This window comes from Myxine glutinosa, chromosome 7 (genome assembly GCF_964187855.1).
Source record: "Myxine glutinosa chromosome 7, kmMyxGlut1.1, whole genome shotgun sequence".
NCBI classification, from domain to species: Eukaryota; Metazoa; Chordata; class Myxini; order Myxiniformes; family Myxinidae; genus Myxine; species Myxine glutinosa.
This window is the reverse complement of record NC_136267.1, coordinates 138,356,630-138,384,155: the sequence shown is the minus strand read 5'-3', so window position 1 is coordinate 138,384,155 and position 27,526 is coordinate 138,356,630. Positions and strand designations below refer to the sequence as shown.

At 42.3% G+C, this 27,526-nt stretch overlaps 1 protein-coding gene across 3 annotated transcripts in view; it reads left to right on the top strand.

The window, feature by feature from the left end:
- LOC137431682 (epidermal growth factor receptor kinase substrate 8) overlaps nucleotides 1-27,211 on the top strand; it is a 126,668-nt gene extending 99,457 nt beyond the window's left edge. For all 3 annotated transcript variants that reach the window (XM_068123290.2, XM_068123292.2, XM_078782336.1), the window contains 9 exons: nucleotides 3,544-3,692; nucleotides 3,933-4,044; nucleotides 6,671-6,768; nucleotides 11,145-11,256; nucleotides 11,586-11,723; nucleotides 19,879-20,011; nucleotides 20,326-20,479; nucleotides 22,584-22,716; nucleotides 25,174-27,211. In XM_068123290.2, coding sequence (XP_067979391.2) covers nucleotides 3,544-3,692; nucleotides 3,933-4,044; nucleotides 6,671-6,768; nucleotides 11,145-11,256; nucleotides 11,586-11,723; nucleotides 19,879-20,011; nucleotides 20,326-20,479; nucleotides 22,584-22,716; nucleotides 25,174-25,326 — 1,182 coding nt within the window. In that variant the 3' untranslated portion in view covers nucleotides 25,327-27,211. The remainder of the gene's footprint in view (nucleotides 1-3,543; nucleotides 3,693-3,932; nucleotides 4,045-6,670; nucleotides 6,769-11,144; nucleotides 11,257-11,585; nucleotides 11,724-19,878; nucleotides 20,012-20,325; nucleotides 20,480-22,583; nucleotides 22,717-25,173) is intronic.
- The last annotated feature ends 315 nt before the right edge of the window (nucleotides 27,212-27,526 follow it).

The following is a 27,526-nucleotide window of genomic DNA, read 5'->3' as shown; positions in this document are numbered from 1 at the left end:
AAAAATCAGCAAATGGGAAAAATTGAGTGAAGAAACAGTGGATGGAACAGGTACGGGATGGAGCCATTTAGCCCGTTATCCCGAAGCTTGCTCGTAGTTCCTTTCTTTGTAAACACCGAAGCATGACTGTGTTTGCCAGGACAGTGTGAATTATACAGTCACGTGAAAAAGTAAGTACACCCCATGCAGGGGTGCCACCAGGGATTTTGGGCCCCATGAAAAGATATCACAATGGGCCCCGATGAAGCACGTGCGCACATTTTTACCTAATGTTCTCATAATTTTTAGGGCCCCTGTTAGTGCAGGGCCCTTGGAATCATCCTAACTTTTCCCCCCCTTATGGCGCCGTAAGGGGGGGAAAGGTTAAGATGATTCCAAGGGCCCTGACCCCATGTAAAGTTTTGACTTTTTAAACATATTTCAACATACAGCTATTTGATTTTCATTTCAACAATATTGATAGATAAAGATGATATAATATAACAAATATCATGAAACATTTACATTTTGTAGTCCATTGTATAATTTAAATAAACATAAATGCAAATTTCGCATGTGGAAAAAGTAAGTCCACCCTTGGCTTCAATAGGTGGTATTGCCTCTTTGGCAGAAACAACCTCAAGTATGCGTTTCTTAGAACTGTCTACCAGTCTCTGACATCGACTGGGAGAAATTTTTGCCCACTCCTCCATGCAGAATTCTTTCAGCTGTGCGATGTTTATGGGGTTTCTTGCATGCACAGCTCGTTTCAAATCCCCCCACAGCATCTCGATGGGATTTAGATCCGGGCTTTGACTTGGCCATTCCAAAACCCTCCATTTCTTTCTTTTCAGCCATTCCTTGGTGGATTTACTGGTATGTTTAGGGTCATTGTTATGTTGCAAGGTCCACCTTCGGTTGAGCTTCAACTTTCCGACAGATGGCCTCACATTATCCTCAAGCACCCTCTGGTACAATGAAGAATTCATAGTGGATTCTATGATGGTGAGCTGCCCAGGCCATGCAGCAAAGCTGCCCCAAACCATGATATTTCCACCACCATGCTTTACAGTTGATGTCAGGTTCTTGTGGTCAAATGCTGTCTTTGGTTTTCGCCAAACATGTCTTCTGGTACTGTGGCCAAATAGCTCTACCTTTGACTCATCTGTCCAGAGCACATTGTTCCAGAAGTGCTGGTCTTTGCCGAGGTGTTCATTGGCAAACTTTAGTCTTGCCCTGATGTTCTTTCTGGACAGCAAAGGTTTCCTCCTGGCACACCTCCCATGTAGATCAAATTTGTGCAGCCTCTTTCTAATGGTAGACTCGTGCACTTTGACATCAACAGTGGCAAGAGCTACCTGTAGGTCCCGTGATGACATTCTGGGGTTCTTAGAGACTTCTTTCAGCATCTTGCGGTCTGCTCTCGGGCTGAACTTGCTGGGGCAGCCTGGCCTGAACAAGTTGGCAGTTGTTTGGAATCTTCTCCACTTGTAGATGATCTTCCAGACAATTGAAAGATTGATTTCAAATTGTTTGGAGATCTTTTTAAATCCCTTCCCAGACTCGAAGGCATCTATAACCTTCTTTCTGAAGGCCTCAGAGAGCTCTTTTGATCTCGGCATGGTGACGCCGCACACTTCAACAACAAAGAGCAAACCAAACTAAATGTCTGAGGTTTAAATAAGACAGATTCCTCCAAGATCCTCTCTAACGATGTTCTAAACATTTGCACCTGAGCTGGTGCACCTGATTCTAATTTTATGTATTTGAAGTAGTGATAAATGTAGGGGTGTACTTACTTTTTCTACATGCGAAATTTGCATTTATGTTTATTTAAATTATACAATGGACTTCAAAATGTAAATGTTTCATGATATTTGTTATATTATATCACATTTATCTATCAATATTGTTGAAATGAAGATCAAATAGCTGTATGTTGAAATATGTTGAAAAAGTCAAAACTTTACATGGGGTGTACTTACTTTTTCACGTGACTGTATTAACTAGTAAAGGTCCTTTAAGATGGGTTAAATCCCCTATTTTATGATGTTGATGGCATATTTTATAATGACTTGTAATACCAGCTTCCTCCAGGTAGCACTATATGATAACATTTATATAAAGAAAATTGAGGTCCTTACCCCACCCTGAATCCCCATGACATTAATTATTATTTTTTACCCCATAAACCTTCCCATGCACACCGAGTACAACCACGAGTTTTCAACTCAGTAGTGCATAGGAGTCAAAGAAACAAGCCCATCAACAAATAAACATGAAAGATGTCATGCATAGCGCGCTACTTGCTATATCCAAAAAAAACAGTAGTTTCCATGGAAACAGCAATTTGGCAATTTCGAAAATTAGACTGATCAAGTGTTTTAAATGATTAATTGTTATGCACAGCATATTTGACTGATACATTTTCCAATTGTGGTGTTTTTTGTGGTGTAATTAGTGTTCTACATGTGTTGGATGACCTTGACCATGACCTTTGACTAATTTTGACCAAATTTTATACACATGTACTACACATAGGTGCAGTGCAAATAAGCTGAATCTGTTTCAATTTACATCTTGAAAAATTACTGAGGTATGATAATAATAAATTCACAAAAATTCCCATTTGATTATAATTGGGGTGAAAGTGTTGTCATGGAAACCGTTGACATGTCAAAACGGCTAAATTAATCATTCAGATTTTTGGTAAACTAATTATGTGACCCAATATGCAAATCTTGTTCAGATTTTTAAGTGAATAAGAATGCAAATTGATGATTTTCTATGACCTTGAGCTTTGACCTTTTGACCTCAAACAATAGGCTTCAGTGACCCAATATGCAAATCCTGTTAAAATTTCAAGTCAATCGGTTGAAAATGGATGATTCTATGTGACCTTGACTTTTGATCCGTATGTAATTAAATGACATACTCACATGGGTCGAGAGGCTTCACCCCGACGAGCATTCACCGTCCACCAATGTTCTTCGGTTTAATACATGTACGTATTTTGTGAATCATAAGAGAATTGACGATTTATGTGAGCTTGACCTATTGACCTATTGACCTCAAAAGCAATAGGCTTTTAGCTTGTGACTACCTCTACCAGTTGGTTAAGTTTCATGAAGACCAGAGTAAAATTGTGAACTATAAGGGATTGACATATACGCATACATATACGGACAGCTAGACACAGACAAAACAGGCGTGAGAATTGCCTTGCAATATATGTCTCCCACCGATGTGATATTTTCTAAGTCAAAAAAGGGCAAAACTCTGTGAAAAATTGGTGAAATGCCCTGAAGCTCGAACCTGTTCTGTAAGTTATCACGATAAAGCCAAGTACCAAGTTTCAGGTGAATATGTCAGAGGGTAAGGGAAAACGGTCCGAAAAACCACAGGTGGGATGGATGGAGAGCAAACTAGTAGGGGACTCATAACAGACTAGACCAAGCAGTTTACTGTACGTGCAAATCTTCAATTTCCCAAGTTATATATAGTATGATAGTTACATGATCTTTTATCTTCTACCTTTACAAATATTGCCGGTGTGCCTGACAGGTTGTGCAGAGCACAGGAGGACCTGAAGTTGCACGAACCATTGAGATTCCATTACTAAATAGAGGTGCGGTGGACCTGATCAAAGCAAGTACCAACCAGCATGAGTTGGACTTCTGGAAGTCACTCGGTGATGCATGGACACGCAGCAGGTTTGTGGGGACAAAGCCTTGCACCGTGATTAGCTACCACTGTGGGTTTTCACTCTTAGTAGTTGAGTGCTGCAGGTTAACCTGTGTTGGTCACTAGAATGCTACCTATGAAAAACAAGTGCCACACAAAATCCTCATAATGGAGTAAAAAATAATTAATTGCTCAGATCTTACAGGGTTTCTCTGTAAACTCCATTAAACCAAATCACACTTTATACTTTCTCCTGATGTCCACTGCAGGGAACAATGGCAGACTGAGTTACCAATACCAAGCTACAGACCACGCTTCTACAACAACTGGCAACCACCACCTTTGCCGACAATGAAGCAGCAGTACAGGGATGCCAACAAAGTAAGATATTGATGCCTCCCGTATTCACGTCCACTACCTTCTTCTCGTTTAACGACTGATGTTATTCACCCTTCCTTATCCTTGACACCCAACATCTCAACATTATGCAACTCATTCGCTAATTATATAACTTCACTATTTTTAAGGCTGTGTGAAAGGGTATCATTCAGGGACATTCTCCAGAATCATAGTCAAATAGCCATTTGTGTGTTCGAAAAGATTTATCAATCTTCTTCCTCTTCCTTACTACGTCAGCAATTCAGGCGCATTTCTACGAATTATCAGTGATTGATAATGGGAATCCAGTTCGACGAAAATATACTATGGGTAAAATAAATGGTAAAAAGGTAAAAAGGATTGTGTTTACCAGTATATATTTTATTTTATTTTTATAAAAGAAAAACCTCACCCAACCAATAAAAGCAACCAGATCTACTCTGTTATTCTAGTAATAAACAAGCAAGAGCAGATCCAGTCTCAGGGGACGTTTCACTCGCTTCCCAGCGAGCTTCCTCAGGCCAAATAGATCCCAAGCCTCGGCACGTGTCTGCTCTTATTCCCAGTTTTTATTATTACTAGATTAGCAGAGTAGATCTTGTTACCTTTTCGGTTGGATGCACCTTTTTCCTTAAAAATGTACAATCCTAATTCACCCAAGGATATATACATATATGTAAGTATATATATATATATATATATATATATATATATATATATATATATATATATATATATATATATATATATATATATACACAAATATATATATATATATATATATGTTTTTTTTTGTTTGTTTCTTTTTTTTTTTCAAGAGTAAAAATAAAATTTGGAACCTTGAGTGAAAAGTCAGTTAGAAATAGAAGGGAGAGTAACATTGAAGTTGATTAAAAGGAAAAAGGCAGTGGTGATGTAACGATCATCAGATTCAGACCAGAGTCCTGATCCCAATTCTGACTACCAATGTAATGTTGGACCGTGGGTTTTTTTTTTTTTTTTTTTTGGTATACTGAATCGAGGCTCGTGAAAGAGCTAACATTTATTTCACAAACAAATCAACCAGACAAACAAAACACACAAAAAGAGGGAGCGGAAGACAAGATGGGGAGAGAAGGGGAAGCACACAACCACAACATTTGAGAGCAGGGAGAAGTGTGGGAGGGAGATGGCTTGGGGGCAGGAGGCATGGGAAGGGGGGGGGGGGGGAGAGGTATAAAACACAAGGGGACCGGTGGACATGTGGTCAAATATTCCACCAGATGGATACCAATTTAGTGACTGATAGTCTTCTAGCAAAGCGGAACAGATCTTTTCTTCAGTTTCCGATGTAAAGAAATTCCAAAGAGATCTGTTACCAATTTACAACGGCCACGAGTTTTGACTCACGCCGTGGTTGTAATTCTCCAAACCTGAACTGCGCACCAGGCTGACACACCAGTCGTGGGAAAACAGGGTTTATTCCAAACGAAGAGCTTAGGTGCCTCCGGGCTTGTGGCAACTGACCAACACACTGTGGGCTTCTCCTTGCCCGACAATCGGAGTTCAGTTTACAAAGTCCACCCTTCTCAGACGTTTAGCTCACTCTGTGGGACCAGAACTGCACTCCTCGTGTGAAGCTGCCAAACAAATCTGTCTTGTCCTGCAGAACTCCCAACTGTTGACTCAACTCTCTGCTGGCTTGATCCGTTCCTAGTCTGGTCCGTTCCTAGTCTTTTTTTTTTTAACGGTCGACGGTTCAAACAGTCATACCAAAGACCTTAAAAATGGGACATGCTGCTTCCATGCTTGGAGTTCAGCATTTAAAAGGTTAACAATATGACCAATCACCATAGGTTGGCATCAATGGGGAGGAGGAAATTCCTCCTTAGAAAATACCCTGAGTGCCCTGGAGGTGACGGAACTTCCCCCAAGCTTATTGGCCGTGTTTGTCTCGTCTATCATTCCTTTGTTGTCGTGTGTGTGTGTGTGTGTGTGTGTGTGTGTGTGTGTGTGTGTGTGTGTGTGTGTGTGTGTGTGTGTGTGTGTGTGTGTGTGTGTGTGTGTGTGTGTAGCTCCATCCTGTAAAAAGACAATGAGGAAAATTTTGGAGGAAGTTGAAATGAGAATTTACATCAAAAAGGAGATTTCTGGGAGGAATTGTTCAACTGAAAGTTTAAAGTGCAAATGTATTGACTTTGGATTTTGAAAAATGAACTTCATAGCTTTGTGTATTTATTCAAGCATTTAAACATATTAATTTTACCACTCTTTGTAGTTGTAGATAAGTTGTTTATTACTCCCGCCAGGGAGTAATGCATTCGATCGTGCCCGTCTGTGTGTGTGTGTGTGTGTGTGTGTGTGTGTGTGTGTGTGTTCATGTGTTTGTGAACAAGATATCTGGAAAAGTTCTGAATGGATTTGGATGAAAGTTGGTGGGATGATTGCCCTTGAGATAATTAAGAATTGATTAGTTTTTGGTGAAGCTCAGGATATTATTCCGGATCCAGGAATTTTTTGAAGGATTTTTTTTTACCATTGGAAGATAGGGCTCAGCAGGGCCACCCACGGCGGGAGTATGTGCTCTACTGAGTGGCGTTCTAGTTTACTTACTGTTTTTTCATTCTTCTTCACTGTTCTTACATTAAAGGGGTCACTCGAACGGAACGCCACCAGCCAACGGAACGCCACCAGCCAACGCAACGCCACCAGCCAACGCAACGAACACTCACTTGGGCACTCTCACAGGTTTGTTCTATAACTGTTGAGAGAATTGACAATTGCAAATTCAATTCAATTCAAATTCAAATTCAATTCAATTCAAAATTGATTCAATTGAAACCCTATTTGGTTATCTGTAATGTTTGTTACACAAGTGACATTTGGATCGATTTTTACTCCCACCAGGGAGTAATGCATTCGATCGTGTCCGTCCGTGTGTGTGTGTGCGCGTATGTGTGTTCGTATGTTCGTGTGTTCGTGTGTTTGTGAACAAGTTATCTGGAAAAGTTCTGAACATTTTTGGATGAACGTTGGTGGGATGATTGCCCTTGGGATAAGGAAGAATTGATTAGTTTTTGGTGAAGCGCAGGATATTATTCCAGATCCAGGAATTTTTTGAAGGATTGTTTACCATTGGAAGATAGGGCTCAGCAGCGGCCACCCATGGCGGGAGTATGCGCTCTACTGAGTGGCGTTCTAGTTTGTTTTTTTACTCCTACAAAAGATATTTGCTTTGGTCATATCATCACTAGAGAATAATACAGCTGCTTACAATATGTGGCAAGCTGGGTTGGCCTGGTTGGTATTTTATTATTACATGGTGCAAGGCTTGTGAAGGAGCTGCAACACAAATCACGCACACATGCGGACAAATACATGAAACAACACAGGACTGGACTTCAAATAAACAAATCTGTTGAACATGGGTAAAGTGACATCACTTCACAGCGCACTATGGGTACCGGCGTCGTCATCTTTAGGACATGCATTTACCTCCGCCACCAAAGGTGGATGGAGGTTATGTTTTCACCCCTGTCTGTTTGTTTGTCTGTTTGTGCACAAGATATCTCAAAAAGTTGTGGACGGATTCCGACGAAATTTGGCAGAGAGGTAGTGTATGTGACAAGGACGAAACGATTAGATTTTGGCGAAGATCTGAATATGGATTCGGATACGATAATTATTTAATTTTTAAGTGATTCTTCACCATTGAGAGAGTGGGTGAAAAGCGATAAATAACATGATATTTTAAAAATTTATGGACGAGTTATGACTGAACTAGGTGAACGAGTTAGTTAGGTTACAAGAACTAGCCAATTAGATTTTGGTTCAGGTCTCAATCCAGATCTGGACTATCATTGGAATACAAAACAAACTGTTCAGCCTAGCAGAGGTATGCACTCTACCGAGTGCCATTCTAGTTTCTCTATGCACCCAATGGGGCAATTATGGAGAAATTTCCTCTTCATACAAAAAATGGTTGACATGAAACTTTTAGCAAAAGCCTTTAAAGTTGAAAGACACCAGGAATGAAAGGGTGCTGGATCTATAGAACCCTTGCTGGTAGAAATACAGTCACGTGAAAAAGTAAGTACACCCCATGTAAAGTTTTGACCTTTTCAACATATTTCAACATACAGCTATTTGATCTTCATTTCAACAATATTGATAGATAAAGATGATATAATATAACAAATATCATGAAACATTTACATTTTGTAGTCCATTGTATAATTTAAATAAATATAAAGGCAAATTTCGCATGTGGAAAAAGTAAGTACACCCCTACATTTATCACCACTTCAAATACCTAAAATTAGAATCAGGTGCACCAGCTCAGGTGCAAATGTTTAGAACATCGTTGGAGAGGATCTTGGAGGAACCCGTCTTATTTTAACCTCAGACATTTAGTTTGGTTTGCTCTTTGTTGTTGAAGTGTGCGGCGTCACCATGCTGAGATCAAAAGAGCTCTCTGAGGCCTTCAGAAAGAAGGTTATAGATGCCTACGTGTCTGGGAGGGGATTTATAAAGATCTCCAAACAATTTGAAATCAATCATTCGACTGTCCGGAAGATCATCTACAAGTGGAGAAGATTCCAAACAACAGCCAACTTGTTCATGCCAGGCCGCCCCAGCAGGTTCAGCCCGACAGCAGACCGCAAGATGCTGAAAGAAGTCTCTAAGAACCCCAGAATGTCATCACTGGACCTACAGGTAGCTCTTGCCACTGTTGATGTCAAAGTGCACGAGTCTACCATGAGGAAGAGGCTGCACAAATTTGATCTTCATGGGAGGTGTGCCAGAAGGAAACCTTTGCTGTCCAGAAAGAACATCAGGGCAAGACTAAAGTTTGCCAATGAACACCTCGGCAAAGACCAGCAATTCTGGAACAATGTGCTCTGGACAGATGAGTCAAAGGTACCAGAAGCCATAGTACCAGAAGACATGTTTGGCGAAAACCAAAGACAGCATTTGACCACAAGAACCTGATACCAACTGTAAAGCATTGTGGTGGAAATATTATGGTTTGGGCAGCTTTGCTGCATCAGGGCCTGGGCAGCTCACCATCATAGAATCCACTATGAATTATTCATTGTACCAGAGGGTGCATGAGGATAATGTGAGGCCATCTGTTGGAAAATTGAAGCTCAACCGAAGGTGGACCTTGCAACATGACAATGACCCTATACATACCAGTACATCCACCAAGGAATGGCTGAAAAGAAAGAAATGGAGGGTTCTGGAATGGCCAAGTCAAAGCCCGGATCTAAATCCTATCGAGATGTCGTGGGGGGATTTGAAACGAGCTGTGCATGCAAGAAACCCCTCAAACATCGCACAGCTGAAAGAATTCTGCATGGAGGAGTGGGCAAAAATTTCTCCCAGTCGATGTCAGAGACTGCTAGACAGTTATAAGAAACGCCTGCTTGAGGTTGTTTCTGCCAAAGGGGGCAATACCACCCATTAGAGCCAAGGGTGTACTTACTTTTTCCACATGCGAAATTTGCATTTATGTTTATTTAAATTACTAGGGCATGCCCGTACTATATATATGCCCGTACTATATATCTATCTAAAATTATATCCCCCCCCCCTCTATTTACATGAAATGGTTTGGTCCATTCGCAACGCCAAAGCGAACGGCGAACGGCTTGCGAGTACAGTGACAATCCCCCCCCTCTATTTACATGAAATGGTTTCGTCCATTCGCAACGACCACAGAACCCCCCCCCCCTCTATTTACATGGAATGGTTTGGTCCATTCGCAACGCCGGCACACGCGATCGTTCGCTGCTCTCTGATTGGTTGAATCGTTTTTTGGACATAGCTCGGTAAGTAATTGTCCGATTAATATGAAACCTTGAAAAGGCACATCCTCGGGTCCCCAGCAATATACCTGGCAAGTTAAAAGTATATCGGACCCGTGGTTGTCGAGAAACAGCGGTCACAGACAAACAAACGTACAGACAGAGATTACTGGAATTATAGATAGATACAATGGACTAAATGGACTACAAAATGTAAATGTTTTATGAGATTTGTTATATTATATTGAAGGAGCTGGGGCTCCCACGTCGATCGGAAGAATGGACGCGACAAAAAGCTGGAATTCATCCGAGTTGCTTTAATCAAACCAAACACTCAGGCACTCTGAAAAGCCCGTTTATCGGGCAGCAATATATATACATATTATCCCGGAGCGTTTGCCCAGGAAAGGCGAGAGGGGGCGTGGCCCAGCGTCCTGGCTGCGGCCTGGCAAGTTGAGGGCGAGCCTGCCCGGGCGTCCTGGACGAGCCCGGCATGGTGATCGCTCCGCGTCCTTGATAGGTGCAAGGCGATTGTGAAAACCCAGCGGTAGCCGCTACAATATCACCTTTATCTATCAATATTGTTGAAATGAAGATCAAATAGCTGTATGTTGAAATATGTTGAAAAAGTGAAAACTTTACATGGGGTGTACTTACTTTTTCACGTGACTGAACAACAAAGCAGAGGTAGCAATAAAAGTAAGCGAGTTATAAAACTTAGACAGACAGAAGAAGGTAAAAAAACAATAAACGAACAAAAGCCAGCTTTGATAATATTTCCCCATCTCTGCATATAATTAGCATAAAATTAATAAGCTGATTAATCACTTGCATAAAAACATGAATTTGTGGTCTCAATTATTCCCACCTCGGGTGGTCGGAAGGGAAATAAATTTTTTTATCAAAGTGTTTCGCAAACTCGCTGGCCAGGCCTGACATTTGAATGAACTTCATTTTTGCAGGAATTTGTAATTTGCTGAAGCTGCATGCTGGCGATAACACGCCCACTCATTGCAAAAGGTGCCGTGGGGTCTTTAACATCCACCAACAAATGCTAGCCAATGGGACACCTAGCTTATCGTTCATCCAAGGGACGGTGCACTTTGTGATGCAACACCCTACCTGAGGAGCACCAATACAACCGTTTATAGTCAGTTCGGGAATCAAACCCAGACTAGATGGCTTAAAATTTCAGCTTAAAGTGCACGATATCTGCACTATCCTGTCCGACGACTAGCTGTGTACCTAACCCAACTCAGATTAATTTACCATGTTTCCTCTGTGTTTTCTTCCCCTCAATCCTGCCTCAATCAGAGGAGCTGATGACTCTCACAGGAAGGCCGCAGACCTCAACGCCATCATCCGCTATGACTTCATGGCTCGAAATGCCGAAGAGCTTTCTGTGCAGTGCAATGAAATCGTGGAGGTAATGTTTGTCGCATTCAGAGAAAACAATAAGAAATGAGAGTAGATGCAGGAAGTTTTTGACGCATCGAAAAATGGGAAACTTTAGAAGAAAAGTAGATAATGGGAGAATGATTGGCGGTTGATTGGATAATGGATGAAAGGTAAGCCGAGATTATTTGAATGCCAATTTGGCCCATGATGCCTATATTATTCTGTTTTGTTCTCATCTGTTATGGATGATATGCAGGATTGCTGTTATAAGACTGCTAACCTTACGTAATGTGTGGTTACCTTTAGTAGGTGCATGCGCAAAGGTGTGTTGACGTGTGTGATGCTTATGCTCGTCAGGTGCTGGATAATAGTCGTCAGTGGTGGAAAGTGAAAAATCACAGTGGGCATGAGGGCTTCATCCCAAACAACATCCTAGAGATCGTCCAAGCGACAGGGTTAGGACATCATGAACCCATCTATGCCCGTTCATTGGAGGTATGTGGCTTCATGCAGGTGTGCTTACTAAAAAATGATGTGCCCATCGAACAACTCTGTAATTTATAACAAGATCTCTCCAGAGTTTTATCTGATTGCTTTTGCTTTGGAAAATGTGATTGCTGTGGAGAAAAATCAAAATCACACGTTTGACTCTGTATGGCAGCATTACCTTGCAAGGGAAGATATTGAAAGGTACAAGGTGGGTTGTGGCCACGTTGTTGCTCTGCCGTGTGTTTTTGCTGTGTTGTTTGGAATCTCTCCTTGGGTTTCTAGAATGTTCGCCGAGGTTGTTTTATTGAACTTGGCAAAAAACAATTTAGCTGAAGATACTACCCAAACTTATTACTGTCTCGGACTCGTTCTCCAAATTTTGACAGGTGGCATGTCCTGGCCAACGATGTAGGAATTTGACTTTGGATTCAAAAATGAAGGCACCACCATCCAGTATAGCTGCCTAGCAGGGAGGGATCAGTTCCGATATTTCCATCTCTGAGCAGTTTCCATCCAGTTATTTTATTATTATTTCATGTTATGTTATTATGAGCATTTTCATGTTATTAGTTATTTCATGGATGTTATTTAACCACTGGGGGCGGGGCACCACGTGACTGCAATATACAGATGATGTCAGCAGGATTGACACCTGTGGAGCGTAAATATATATATTCTACAACACTTTTTTTTTTCTTTTTTTTTGTATACAGAATCGAGGCTCGTGAAAGAGCTAACATTTATTTCACAAACAAATCAAACAGACAAACAAAATATATACAAAGAGGGAGCGGAAGACAATATGGGGAGAGAAGGGGAAGCACACAAACACAACATTTGAGAGTAGGTATATGTGTGGGAGGGAGAGGGCTTGGGGGTAGGAGGCGTGGGAAGGGGGGGGGGGGGGTGGGAGAAGTATAAAACACAAGGACACCAAGGACTTCCAGAACAGAAGTTGGTATTTCAAAAAAGTGGATTTGGGGTGAAATTAGCAGGGGTAGAAAAGATCAAGGTTTTGGATGGGGGAAGATAAGAGATGGTGGTGAACAGCTGTTTTAAAGACCTGGAGGGTGGAGTGGGATTGAAGAGAGTGAGGGAGTTTGTTCCAGCGGCAGGAGAAAAGAGGAATGAAGGAGTGAAGGTGAGCAGAGAGTCTTGATTTTGGCAGTTTAACCATAAGAGGGTTGCAGGCAGATCTTGTGCGACCTGTAGGAATATTTGGGAGACAGAGCCCAGAGAGAGCTGGGGGGGCAAGGCCAGAGAGGAGTCGGTAGAAGACGGAAAGACCACCAACCTGCCTGCGGTGAGTGAGTGAAAGGCCCTTGGAGTTAGCTTCATCGCGGGAGATTCCAATGATTCTGAACGCTTTGGTTTCAACAGCGACAAGACGAGCTAGGTGTGAGTCAGGAGCACCAGCCCAGAGGGGAGAGCAGTATTCCATTGAGCTGTGGATGAAAGCCTTGTATGTGGTGAGGAGCTCAGGTGTGCCAAGGAAGGACTTCGCACGACGGAGGATGCCCAGTCGGCAACTGGCTTTGGAGGCCAGATTTGAAATGTGGTTTTCCCAGGAAAGATCATGGCAGATAGTGAGACCCAAAAGCTTGAGTGACAGAACTTCTTGGAGAGGATTATTCAAAAAGTGGATGGGAGGGTTGTCCAGTCGGTCTTTTCGGAGAGACATCGTAAGAGTGTGAGATTTGTCAGGATTGAAAGACATGTTCCACTTGTTTGCCCAGTCTGTGATTTTGTCCAGGTCTGCAGAGAGTGAGGAGGCTGCAGACTGCCGATCTGAGGGATGAGGAATGGAGCGACAGAGAGTAGAGTCATCAGCAAAGAGATAGAGAGGATTTTCAAGAGAGTCAGAGAGATCATTGATGAAGACCAGAAAAAGCACAGGCCCCAGAACACTGCCTTGGGGAACTCCAGCCTGAACAGGAAGAGGAGATGAGCGAAACTCATTCAGGGCCACACATTGACTACGACAAGAGAGGAAGTCCGCCAGCCATGCGTGGAGATTTCCATGGATACCAAAGGAGGAGAGTTTGGTGAGCAGAGCGGGGTGCCAGACCGTATTGAAGGCACGTGATATGTCAAGGGAGACAGCTCTAATTTCCTGTTTGGCATTGAGGACTTCCATCCATTGTTGAGAAAGCAGAAGCAGCATGTCCAGAGTAGAGTGACCAGGTCTGAAACCAAATTGATGATCAGAGATCAAGCCATTGGAGAAGAGGAAAGACTTCATATTCGAAGCAATGATGGATTCCATGACTTTGCTGATAATTGGGAGAAGGCTGATTGGTCTGTAGTTGCTAGGATCTGTTTTTGCACCTTTTTTGTGCAAAGCGATGATGTTGGCTGATTTCCAAGCAGATGGCAGATGACCTTGAGCAAAAGAGAGGGTGAAGAGAACAGAGAGAGGGAGTGAAAGAGCGGAAGAACAGGATTTTAGGACCTGTGGGCTGATGCCGTCAGGTCCAGTTGCAGAATCAGAGTCGAGGGTTGACAGAAACTTTTCCACCTTGTCAGGAGGAAACAACACAGAGTCCAGGAGCAGCTGGGTACGACTGGGTATGGTGGGTACAGAGAGGGATGGGTTTGAGGCACAAGATTTAGAGGCAAACACAGAGTTGAGCCATTCAGCTTTTTCACGTGCGGAGTCAGCCGTGTAGCCGTTTGAGGTGAGGGAGGGGATGGAGGGGGAACAAACACCAGAAACAGATTTGACCAGACGCCACCAGGATTTGGAAGAGGGAGACAGATAAGAGAGTTCGTTCTTGAGAATGGAGAGATATTGTTTCCTGGCTCTCCTGAGGGTGGACACCCACTTGTTTCGGGCTTTGTGAAAGGTAATGAGATTTCCTTCCGTTGGATTTGCTTTCCAGGAGACGAAAGCAAGTTGTTTCTGGGCAACAGCCTCACCACAAGATTCTGTGTACCATGGACGGGAGGAAGGGTATGACAACTGAAGACGAGATGGGATAAATCTGTGCATGAGAGAGAGCAATTTACTTTGGAAGAATTCCCAGGATGAGTTGATGTCAGAGGCGGTAGAGATGGGAGACCAGTCCAGATGATTGATGGCTGCTTGAAGACCGTGCCAGTTTGCCTGAGTGAAATGCCAGACTCGTCGACGCTGAGGAGGATCTCTGAGAATGGTCAGAGAGATGTCCACTTTAACAAGCACATGATCAGATGAGCCGATTGGAGCAGAAGAAGAGCAGCAGACATTTTCAGGGAAGTTAGTCATAACCAAGTCCAGAAGAGAAGATGCTCCGTTGACTGAGATCCGGGTTGGGAAATTGACAGATTGTGTCAGTCCCAGTGAGTCGCAGAAGTCCTTTGCTGAAGAGCCATGGCTGGTGAGAGAGGTACCCACACCCATCCAACTGGCATGGTGACAATTGAAATCACCACATATGAGGAAGAGAGAGTTTGGATGGGTAGATCGAAGTTGGTCCATATTATCAGACAGCGAGATGCAGATGGAGTCATCACTGTTTGGTGGACGGTACAACACACATATGAACAAAAGGTGGGAGCGAATGGGAAGCCGTAGCCAAAGGTATTCCTGGGGGTGAGGTGGAGAGAGGGCAGTGCAGGGCGAGTGAGGAAGAGAGGTTTTTTTATAAAGATAGCAACCACGCCTCCAGGACGAGGCTCAGGTCTATCATACCGGAGGAGGGAGTAACCTGGGAGAGATACCAAGGAATCAGAGACATCATGAAAGAGGAAAGTTTCTGTTAAGCAGATCATGTCTGGTTTGTCAGAAGCAACCTGTATGGAGAGATCAGTCAAGTTTGAGCGAAGGCCACGGATGTTTGAGGTCCATACCGTTAATGAAGAGGAAGGGGGAGCATCGGATACAGAACGGGGGGGGGGGGGGAGGGGTAGGGTAAGATGTGGAAGAGGAGGAAGTGGTAGGGAGAGCTGTTGAAGGTGTGTCAGAGATTTCAGAATAGCTTGGAGAAAGGGAAGAATGGGGCAGACAAAAGGTTTGATGATGATTGGGTGAGGCACAGTGAGGTGTTATTTGAGGAGGGGGAACAGCGAGGCAGAAGGTTGGGGGAGATGAAGGTGAAAGTTGGAAGGGGGAAGAAGCGGGGAGGACGCTTTGAGGAGGAGGGGTGAGATGGGAGTCTAGGAGGGGAGGGGTGTGGGGGGAGTTTAGGAGGGAAGGGGCAAGGGGGGAGATTTGAAAGGGATGGGTGATGGGGAAGATTTGGAGGGGAGGGGCAAGGGGGTAGATTTGGAGAGGAGGGGTGATGGGGAAGTTTTGGAGGGGAGGGGTGATGGGGAAGATTTGGAGGGGAGTGGTGATGGGGAAGTTTTGGAGGGAAGGGGTGATGGGGAAGATTTGGAGGGGAGGGGTGAGATTGGATTTTAGAAAGTGTACGATTAATGGGAAACGAACATTTATTGCAAAATGAGTTTCTTGTGACCTTCGAGTCAAAAATACATTTGAGGACGCTGAAGGAGGGGTGGAGTGCAGGAGAGTTTCGGGAAAGTATAAAAGAGGAACTGTAAGAGATGGAATTTTTTTTGGAATGAATAGATTTGGTGAGCAAGTCGAAAGCATCCTTTTATAGAAGAAGAAGAAAAAGGTGTTATAATATACGACAGAATACAGTTCTTCAGGGGAAAGTTTAAACATTTTAAAATTAAGCAGTGAAAACTATCTGGGGAAATGGAAAATGGAAATGGGGGTGAAACACGTGATCAAAGAACGAACGAACAAATAAGAACAACGAATAAACGAATAAGAACAGAGAAGGATATATATATATATTTTTTTTTTTTTTTTTTTTTTTTTTGAGTTGAGATTTTAAACAAGGAAGTATGGGGTGAAAGACTGGGACAAAAACAGAGAACGAAAGTAATTGCAGCGCAATCGACGGACCACTGAGAGAAAAACAAAGCCTCAAGGTCGGACACGGTAGCCTACTAGGCCTCAAAATATGCGACATGAATTAACCGACGATTAACCGACATTTATCTCTCACACACACACAAACAAACACACAAACAGACACATGCACACACACTGACACACACACACACACACACACACACACACACACAGACACATGCGCACACACACACAGACACACACACACACACACACAGACACACATACACACATACAGACAGACACACACACAAAGACACACACATACAGACACACACACAGACACACAGAAACACACACAGATACACCCACACTGTTAAAATGATTTCACATCCAGTCGTTGATCTACCAAAATTATTATAGTTCCTGATGTCTTGTTAGAATTTTCATGACTGAAGTATCTTTGGCAGAAAACTCATAAAAAGTTCATAACGGTCATGGACAAATAATGGCAAAATCAATTGTTTTTCTTCGTTTTCTCATTACAACCAATGTGGTTTGAAAACTTTTGACACGAGAGAGATTTTTCTTCTTCCTAATATTTTCACTGCTTCATCATTTAAAATAGGCTATGCATAGTCCATTGCAATTCCGGTGCTCCACAATCAAGATTCCTGGTCGTAATTCAAGCATGATGTACATGATTTGAATGGAGTAATTCCGGGATGATGAACATTCTTTGAATGACAATGTACAGTATATATAGTCCTTGTCATGTTGGAGAACAGTAGAAGGTAATGTGCAAATTTCTCCATTGTTGTTGTTGAAGAGGTTGTTGTTGTCCTGGATCTGATTGCCTCCACCACCAAAGGTGGTTGGAGGTTATGTTTTCACCTCTGTCTGTCTGTTTGTTTGTTTGTCTTTGAACAAGATATCTCAAAAAGTTGTGGATGGATTCGGACAAAATTTGGCAGAGATGTAGTGTATGTAACAAGGACGAAATGATTAGATTTTGGTGAAGATCTGGATTCGGATCCGGTTGCTAGAAATTTTTAAGTGATTCTTCACCATTGGGAGATAGGGCCAAAAGCAATACATAGCAGGATATCTCAAAAAGTTGTGGACTGATTTGGACAAAACGTGGTGGAGATGTTGTGAATTTGACAAGGAGGAATTGATTCAATTTTGTTGAAGATTCGAATCCGGATCATAGAATTTTTAAGTGATTCTTCACCATTGGGAGATATGGCCAAAAACTATACATAGCAGGATATCTCAAAAAGTTGTGCACGGATTTGGACGAAACTGGGTGGAGAGGTTGGGTGTGTGAAAATACCAAATCGTTTAGATTTTGGTGAAGATGTGAATCTGGATTCGGATACGATAATTATTTAATTTATTAAGTGATTCTTCACAATTGAGAGATCGTGTGAAAAGCGATATATAACATGATGTTTTAAAAAGTTATGAATGATTTTTGACTAAATTTGGGGGATGAGTTGGTTTGGTGACAAAAAAGCCGATTCGATTTTGTTGTTGCATGCACTCGGCCGGTGCTCAAGGAACAATGTACATTGTTAATACAAGAGAAAATACTTCTCTAACATCTTACAGATTCAGATTATTGCATGGTCCACACTATTTCACACTACCCGAATATAAAAAAGTGGTTATTGCATGTTTTGTTCTCTTTATTCAAAAAAAAAAAAATGCTTTACTTTGTATTCTGCCGATGCCTTTGGAGTTGCTTTTTTACATTGTCATTTCCATGTGTTCATCTTTTCCCTGCAAGCTGCTTGTCATGGAATTGGTGGAGGTAAATTTGGCACTTTTACCATTAGCCTTTGTGGTTTTACCTTCGTTGCTGTGTTTAGGTAAAGTATTCACTGGCACCAATGTCGGATGCACCAGATGAACCGGGTAGATTACTCTCTCCGCGATGATCCGGGTTTTTTATTCAAAATTTGCCAGCAACTTGGTAACTTTGCAGAGATACTCTTGGTTTCCAAAAGCTTAGAATCCGGCTTACCAACTAAAAAAAAATCACACTAAGCAGCTTTTTTGCTGCACGGCCATTGCTGGCTATATGATACTGAAAAGGAATGATGACAACGATTGAAAAATGAGCACAAACGTGGGAAGGTCTTCAGTCAATCACGTACCTCTGTAGTAGGCATTGGGAACTTCAGGCCCATTGCATGTTTTAATCCGGCCCATATTTTGTTCAGTATTGTATATAACTCTTATGTAGGAACGGCTGGCAGGATAACGTGGACGTATGCAAATTTGCCTCTGAGCTGTCTAGCCTGCATTGAAATATCGACCCAGCTATCAACTGCCATCCTGATGTTTCGCATGCAGGGTGAATCATCACTGTGTGTGCGCTCTGTCCCTCGGATGGATGTTAAACTGGGCGTCCCATTTTCTAGCATTAGTTGGTGGACGTAAAGGACCCCACGGTGTACTTCATGAAGAGAAGGCGAGCCATCGCCGGCACCCTGAACAAATTACACATTCCTGCACTTGCAGTCGAGTATCCTGAGTCTGAGTGTCGACCCACCCAAGTTGTAACCCCCAACTGCCTGGTCAACGAAACTGCCCCGGCAGCCCAGCACACCTAATGACACAAGCAGGAAACTAATAATGAGAAGAAGAATTATGAAGGAATATTAAAAGTCACACAAAATTTATTTCCAAAGATACTTCTTTAATCCTCATAGGTTGTATACAGTATCCTTACGGGACCGGTGTTTGTTTGTCTGTCTATCTGTCTGTTTGTTTGTTTGTCACGCTACTCCTCCTACAGTCTGGCCCCAGTACATCCAGACTTGCTATATAGGATCAGCATGACCCCAATTAGTGTATAGGGGTGTTTTTATCTTTGGGGGTGTGGGAAGGGGGTTGCCAATTCTCTATGTAAATGTGTATCGTGTAGCGCCGCCTCCAGGTGGGAGCGGGTATTAGAAGTCCCACCCTTTACTGTACAGTATTCCTGATCCCAAGTTTTCCAGAGCAGTCAGGTATTTTTGAATTATAAGGAGTCGGCATGTTTTTCCTTCATGCACGTAACCCGTATTATTTTTTTATTTTCGGGAGAGATTGAGGGAGCTGTCAGTTGCCTATACACTGCCCAAATAAAGGTATGTGTTCAAAGAAAATGTCGTATGCTTAGAACAAAGTCGCCTGTGGGGCGGGTACTCCGTTAGCAACCGTAATCCACTATGCTCTAGACTCTTGAGCAAGAGTTTTGTCTAAAATGCCTTCTGATACTGAGCAGCACATGACCATCCTTATTGTTATGCATTTCTCCAACAGAGGCAGAGAGATGGCGACAACAGAGCACCACAATCCTTGCCATCCCTGACAAGCCCAACTTCTCCAACATCTCCACATGCCCATGATCCCTTCAGAATGAAACCGGGGATGAGCAAACAGGCCGCACAGCATTGTACGTGATGAAATCCCCCATTATCTTGGTAACTTGTTTGAGAAATGTTAGTTATTAATCAGAAAACGCTGGTATAGGGTCATAGGATGTCGAGAAGGGGAGATTGAAGTAAACAGTTCATCAAATCGGTTTGAATGAGAGACCATCTCCGTATCCACCCCTGGGTTTTATGTCCACGTGTTTTTTTTTCCGGCATTCCCATTATAGAATAGGCTCCTGAAAAAGCCACCAGGAAACTGAGAGATCACCAATGTCTTCCTTTGTTTCTTATTCTCCCCGCTTTTCCGTTGATTTTCCCATCCCAACCCTTGCAGTGCAAGATGAGCTGCTGAAACGTCTGGCTGGACAAAACGTGAACAAGAGAAATTTCAACATCCCTCGAAGTGGAGGTCCATCTTTGGTCATTGGCATAAATTCCACCCCAGATGAGGTCAAGGCCTGGCTTGTTTCAAAAGGATTCAGCCCTATGTAAGGATGTCAATGATAGCAAAGCCCATTCTGTTATTGTACAAACACGTGTGAAAAAGCCTGCTGAAGAACAACGCTTGTATTCTGCTGAAGAACTTGCACTTATTCTGTCAACACCCTTTATGATCTTTAACGTCTCTATTATTTCCCCTTGTAACCGTCTACTTTCTAATGCATAAAATATTTTCTCTGTCAGCGGCTCCTCATAGCTGAGTCTAGCTAGGCCTGAGATCAATCTAGTAGCCGTGCACTGAATCCGCTCTATGGCAGCAACACGTCTTTCCTCAGATGTGGTGACCAAAACTGCACACAATTTTATAGATGAGGCCTCACTAATTCCTGGAACTACTAGTCAGGTTCACTATGTTTTTTCGTTCAAAATTTTGGTAGATTAGCAAAACTATACATTTTTGGAATATTCAGAGCATGAGGAATCCAAAAATTAATGTTTACATTTGCGTAGACACCTTTGTGAAAATGACACTCAGGACAGTGATGAAGATCTGTAAAAGCATATTCCTGAACGGTATAGACCTCGTAGATCCTGTGTATAGGACTTATAGTTCAATCTGATACTACCTATAACTTCCTATAACAACCTATAACTTCAAAGGACTTGCAATATCATGTATTATGTAATGCAGTTATATCACAAATATAAAGACAATGGTTTTCAATTACCTTTGTTTGTTGCTTTTCTATAATCCTGAGCACTATTTTGAGGCCTTTATTGGATTCCTTGACCCAGAAAACATAGGATTAGCATATTTAATTAAGTCTCTAGGTTGACTAGAAGCCGAGATCGCGCAAAATATGTATTTTATGGCGGCCATTTTCAAAATCCAAAATGGCGGCCATGCAGGTGTCTGTGCAAATGTCAACATTGATTTTCGGATTGTCCATGCTCTGAAGATTCCAAAAATGTACAGGTTTGCTAATCCCAAAATTTTGAACGAAATTATATTTGTTAACATAGTGAACCTGACGATACCTCCCTTTATTCATAATTCTTCCCTCTACGAATACACCTCCTATACATATTATCAGCAATTCCCCTGACTGTTCATGTGTAAATGTTGAAGCAAAGCCTGCCGTCTCACTTTCATCAGAAATCACGCTCCCTGTAGGTCCTATTCCTCAATGCGCCCACACTTGTCCCACCCTGTTCTTTACCCCTTATATACTTAAATAATGCCTTGATATTATGCTTAATATTCTCAGCCATATCCTTCTCATACTCTCTTTTGGCCTGCCTAGTATTTAATTAACTAGCCTGTGGTTTACTCCGATTAATGAAAGGGGTCTCACTCCAGTTCTGTTATTTTATACCAAACAAAAACCTCCTGCTTCTCCTTAATATTACTCCTAATTTCACTGCTCAACCACCCTGGCCTCTTCCTGCCTCTAGTTTTGCACTTCACTGGAATATCTCTACTCTGCACTCTAAACATTTGCTCCTGGAAGGTTTCCCATTTCTCTGATGCTGAATGCCTTCTTGTTGACTTCTCCCAACCTATAGCACTCAGCTCTCACCTCATAGCCTTGACGTTTGCCTTCCTGAAATCTAATATCCTTACACTACTGTCCTTAACTCTATAACTCATAGCAGAATCCTTCACGGACAATCTTATGGTCACTTTGTCCGAAATGCTGCCCTACCCCCACCTCCTCCACCATATTGTGATCATTACTTAAAAGTAGATCGAACACTGCACACCCACTCGTGGGATTATCTACAAACTGGGTTCAAAATTCTGGATCTGCTCTGATGTTCTGCTCTGATCTGATCAGATGGATCTGTTCCTTGTTCCTTGACCCATTCTGTCCCTGGCAAGTTAAAATCACCCATAATCAATACTCTTGAGAATGAGACTGCTTGTTGCAGTTGAAGTTAATATGTTATAATATCTCCTGATATTGCTCTCAAAATCTCATTGAGGTTCTGCTTTATCACCCCAGTGACTCACATTCATCATCAGCATAATGTCAGCCCTCCTCAGCTTCACTTGTAAATTTTTTATTTTCAGTTGTGCAATTTTGCAAAATTTCCTCACAGATTATTTTCCTTCTTTTTGCTATTCCCACCTCTTTATTCCTCCCACAGAACTGTGGAGAGCTTAGGTGTGTTAACGGGGGCACAGCTATTTTCACTGACAAAGGATGAGATGACCTCTGTTTGTGGGGATGAAGGAAACAGATTGCACAGTCAAATCATCATCCAAAAGGGCATCAAGGAGGTATGCTACTTGTATTTTTTTTAAACACACACACACACACACACACACACACACATATATATATATACAACATGGCCAAAAGTGTGTGGACACCCGAACATCACACCCATGCCATATGTGCTCATCAAACATCTCATTCCAAAATCATGGGCATTAATATGGAGTTGGTCCCCCCCCCTTTGCTGCTATAACAGCCTCCACTCTTCTGGGAAGGTTTTCCACTAGATGTTGGAACATTGCTGTGGGAATTTGCTTCCATTCAGCCACAAGAGCATTAGTGAAGTCGGGAACTGATGTTGGGCGATGTTGGGCATTCCAATTCATCCCAAAGGTGTTCAATGGGGTTGAGGTCAGGGCTCTGTGCCCGGCAGTCAAGTTCTTCCACAACAATCTCGACAAACCATTTCTGAATGGAATTCGCTTTGTGCACGGGGGCATTGTCATGCTGAAACAGGAAAGGGCCTTCCCCAAACTGTTGCAACAAAATTGGAAGCACACAATCATCCAGAATGTCATTGTATGCTGTGGCATTAAGATTTCCCTTCACTGGAACTAAGGGGCCCAGCCCGAACCATGAAAAACAGCCCCAGACCATTATTCCTCCTCCACCAAACTTCGCAGTTGGCACTATGCATTCGGGGAGGTGGTGTTCTCTTGGCATCCACCAAACCCAGATTCGTCCGTCGGATTGCCAGATGGTGAAGCATGATTCATCACTCCAAAAAACATGTTTCCACTGCTCCAGAGTCCAATGGCGGCGAGCTTTGCACTACTCCAGCTGAAGCTTGGCATTGTGCATGATGATCTTAGGCTTGTGTGCGGCTGCTCGGCCATGGAAACCCATTTCATGAAGCTCCCGACGAACAGTTGTTGTGCTGACGTTGCTTCCAGAGGCAGTTTGGAACTCGGTAGTGAATGTTGCAACCGAGGACAGACGATTTTTACGCCCTACGCGCTTCAGCACTCGGCGGTCCCGTTCTTTGAGCTTGTGTGGCCTACCACTTTGCGGCTGAGCTGTTGTTGCTCGTCGACGTTTCCACTTCACAATAACAGCACACCGTTGACTGAGGCAGCTCTAGCAGGGCAGAAATTAGATGAACTGACTTGTTGGAAAGGTGGTATTCTATGATGGTGCCACAGTGAAATTCACTGAGCTCTTCAGTACTGCCCATTCAACTGCCAATGTTTGTCTATAGAGATTGCATGGCTGTGTGCTTGATTATACATATATACCTGTCAGCAATGGGTGTGGCTGAAACAGCCGAATCCACTAATTAGAAGGGGGGTCCGCAAGCTTTTGGCCATGTAGTGTGTGTGTATATATATATATATATATACAGATACAGTGCATTCAGAAAGTATTCAGACCCCTTCACGTTTTTTCACATTTTGTTATGTTGCAGCCTTATGCTGAAATCGTTTAAATTCACATGAAAGCCTGCTTGGAGTTTGCAACAAAGCACCGAAAGGACTCTCAGTCTGTGAGAAACAAGATTCTGTGGGCTTTCATGTATGTTTCATTGCGGAGAGACTATCCGTCTGGCCACTCTGCCATAAAGCCCAGATCGGTGGAGTGTTGCAGTGATGGTTGTCCTTCTGGAAGTTTCTCCCATCTCCACACAGGATCATTGGAGCTCAGCCAGAGTGACCATCGGGTTCTTGGTCACCTCTCTTACCAAGGCCCTTCTCCCCCGATTGCTCAGTTTGGCCGGGCGGCCAGCTCTAGGAAGAGTCCTGGTTGTTCAAAACTTCTTCCATTTAAGAATTATGGAGGCCACTGTGCTCTTGGGAACCTTCAATGCAGCAGATTTTTTTTTTTGGGCTTCCCCAGATCTGTGCCTCGACACAATCCTGTCTCTGAGCTCTGCAGGCAGTTCCTTCGACCTCATGGCTTGGTTTTTGCTCTGATATGCATTGTCAGCTGTGAGACCTTATATAGACAGGCGTGTGCCTTTCCAAATCATGTCCAATCAATTGAATTTACCACAGGTGGACTCCAATCAAGGTGTAGAAACATCTCAAAGATGATCAAGAGAAATGGGACGCACCTGAGCTAAATTTCAAGTGTCATTGCAAAGGGTCTGAATGCTTATGTAAATGTGATATTTCAGTTTTTTCTTTTTAATAAATTTGCAAAACTTTCTAAAATCCTGTTTTCTCTTTGTCATTATGGGGTATTGAGTGTGGATTGATGAGGGAAAAAATGAATTTGAACGATTTCAGTATAAGGCTGCAACATAACAAAATGTGAAAAAAGTGAAGGGGTCTGAATACTTTCTGAATGCACTGTATCTCTCTTTAGAAAGAATAGGAAAACTATTTTACCTGGTTTCTCCCCTTGAGTACATCACTGAAGGGTTTCATTTTTCCTTTATTAATTTGTGACATTGATGGATTCAATAAAACATGTTTTAATAATACCCAAATAAATGCTTCTTTATCCTCAATTTCGAACAGAATACCTCCGAGTTGGAAGAAGTGATGAAGCGACAAAAAGCAAAAATAAGTTTGCAGGAAAGGCAAGTCACAGATCAAGGTGGTACTTCGGATCCACAACCATCCAGATCCACAATTCGTATAAATGCGTTTGAAACGCCGACTGATCAATAAGGGAGAGGAAGAGCGATATGACCTATCAAACTCAGAAATGGCTGTTTGAATGAGATTCAATTGCGAATTCGCTCCACTGGTTGCATCATTACTGCGGCTTGGCTGTGATGCCAATGGTATTTAGGATTCAGGCAGGGTACTACAACACAATGTCCTACTCTCTTTGAGAGATAACCAAAACAATGGGAAACTATGATAGGAATGTCAGATTTTGGGGATTAGGAAGAATTAGGATCCGATTAGGAAGAAGTCATCGTTTTTTGATTGAGGTTTTAAGCCTGTACTGTACAGCGAGTAAACATTTATACTCTGTCATTTTGCCATTTGGCTTTCCTTTGGAAGTTGATATTCTTTGTTATGCGTCTCTTGCTTCTTCATCATTCGTTATTTTGAATTACCTTCACATTCAGGTTCACCTGCATGTTTTTTGTTATTTTAAATGATCTGTGTATTTTATGATGTGCCTGCTCTGTATGCCAAGGGGTCATCTATTTAATATGTACTCAAACATTGTGCAAAATTTGACTCTGCACAACCCAGTATGCTCCAGACATGCGTCTGCCTTTCCCTTCCCTAATGCTATCTCCTCCAAACTTCCTCCTCCATTCCACACTGTTTTCTTACTCCCTTATCCCCCAACCCTTTCCCATTGTCCTCCCTATTCTTCCTTCTCTCGGTTTTATTTTCTTAATTTTAACCCCACCCTCAGTAATAAAGAGGTGGCCCCTAATTGGATGCACATGCTGTATTTCACAAGATTTGGTTCTTTACTAAATATTTAATGAATCACACAAAACACCAAAGACCACAAAGCGTCGTTCGATTAAATGAAGCAATTATATCGTGTTGCGACATCCAAACCAGATTTCTTTTCTTATTTTCCATCTACTCGAATGTGTTTTTAATGCTTTTTATTGGAACTACTCATGACATTTAAACCAAATAAAACACCCAACGATTCAGGACGTTTTATGAACCATGTCACCTGAGTGTGACAGCATATCCAGGGCACCTTTTGATATTTGGCAATAATTGCACCTTTCCTGGCTACTTTAGAGGCCTTGCTTTAAAATTACCAAAATGCTAACTTTTATCAACAAATCATTAATTTTTTATGAGCCTCGTCCGTTTTTGAAGGGACGGGAGAGACTGTTGTATTTGGTTTGTGTCAGTGTGTGTGTGAGTCCGCATGCAGACCTACTTTATATAGATCGTTAATTCTCAGATCTACTGTAATCTGTATACCCCGACGAGGGTCTGCATTTCTAAATCCTGTATTTTTCCTCGACATCCATGACATGGTTCTGAATATTGATTTCAGTTGTGCTTAGCGGTAACGGATAAGCAAAGCCATTTTGAGCATCAATGACCCTGCACCTTAATGCCGGCTAAAATACGTTTGTAAAACAATGCATAAAATCACTAAAGTCATCATGCATCAGTAGAAATTAAGGTATTACAAAGTTTTCCTCATTATGGTTGTAACGCAAGTGTCGTGTGATGAAAAATCTCTTATACAATTTTTAAAAAGTTGCTTTTCAAGGTGACAAGGAATATATATTTGTTAAAGCAAATGTTTGCTTTATTAAATAGGGTGGATATATGAATATATATTTTTGGTATAATGTATGCCTTCAGGGTTGTTTGTGTGTTTGTTGGGTGAAGATTATTTGATAGCCAATTGATCATTTGTATTGATCCCCCTCCCATGCTCCCCCAACCCTTGCCCCTTTCTGGGCCACCTCCACCCTATAAACCCCTAGATTTAAATCTGCAATGAACATTTGGATATTTTCTAGCTACAGCAAGAATATAAACTTGCCCTATAAATGTATGTTATGCAACTGGCATTGTTTTTGTTTTTAATAAAGGCAATGGTGCAACATTTGCTGTGATTTCTGTGGTTTTTTATTATAAACCTCGGAAAACCTGCTCCACCACAAAATACCTGCTCACATTTGGCAAAATGTTGTTACAGAAGTTATATAGAAAATCTTTCAATCGTTACATTTTTGTTTCTTGATCTTGCGTGGAGTAGCGCTAAAGTAGTGTGGTCATGTGTAAGGGGCGGAGGTCAAGGAGGGGCAGGAGGCATCAGGATGATAAGGACATGACCGAACATTTATATCAGTAGGACTCGGCAGGTAGAATTATTTATGGGTTAAGTGGCATCCCAGGTGTGCTTGCTCTTTTAGGGGGT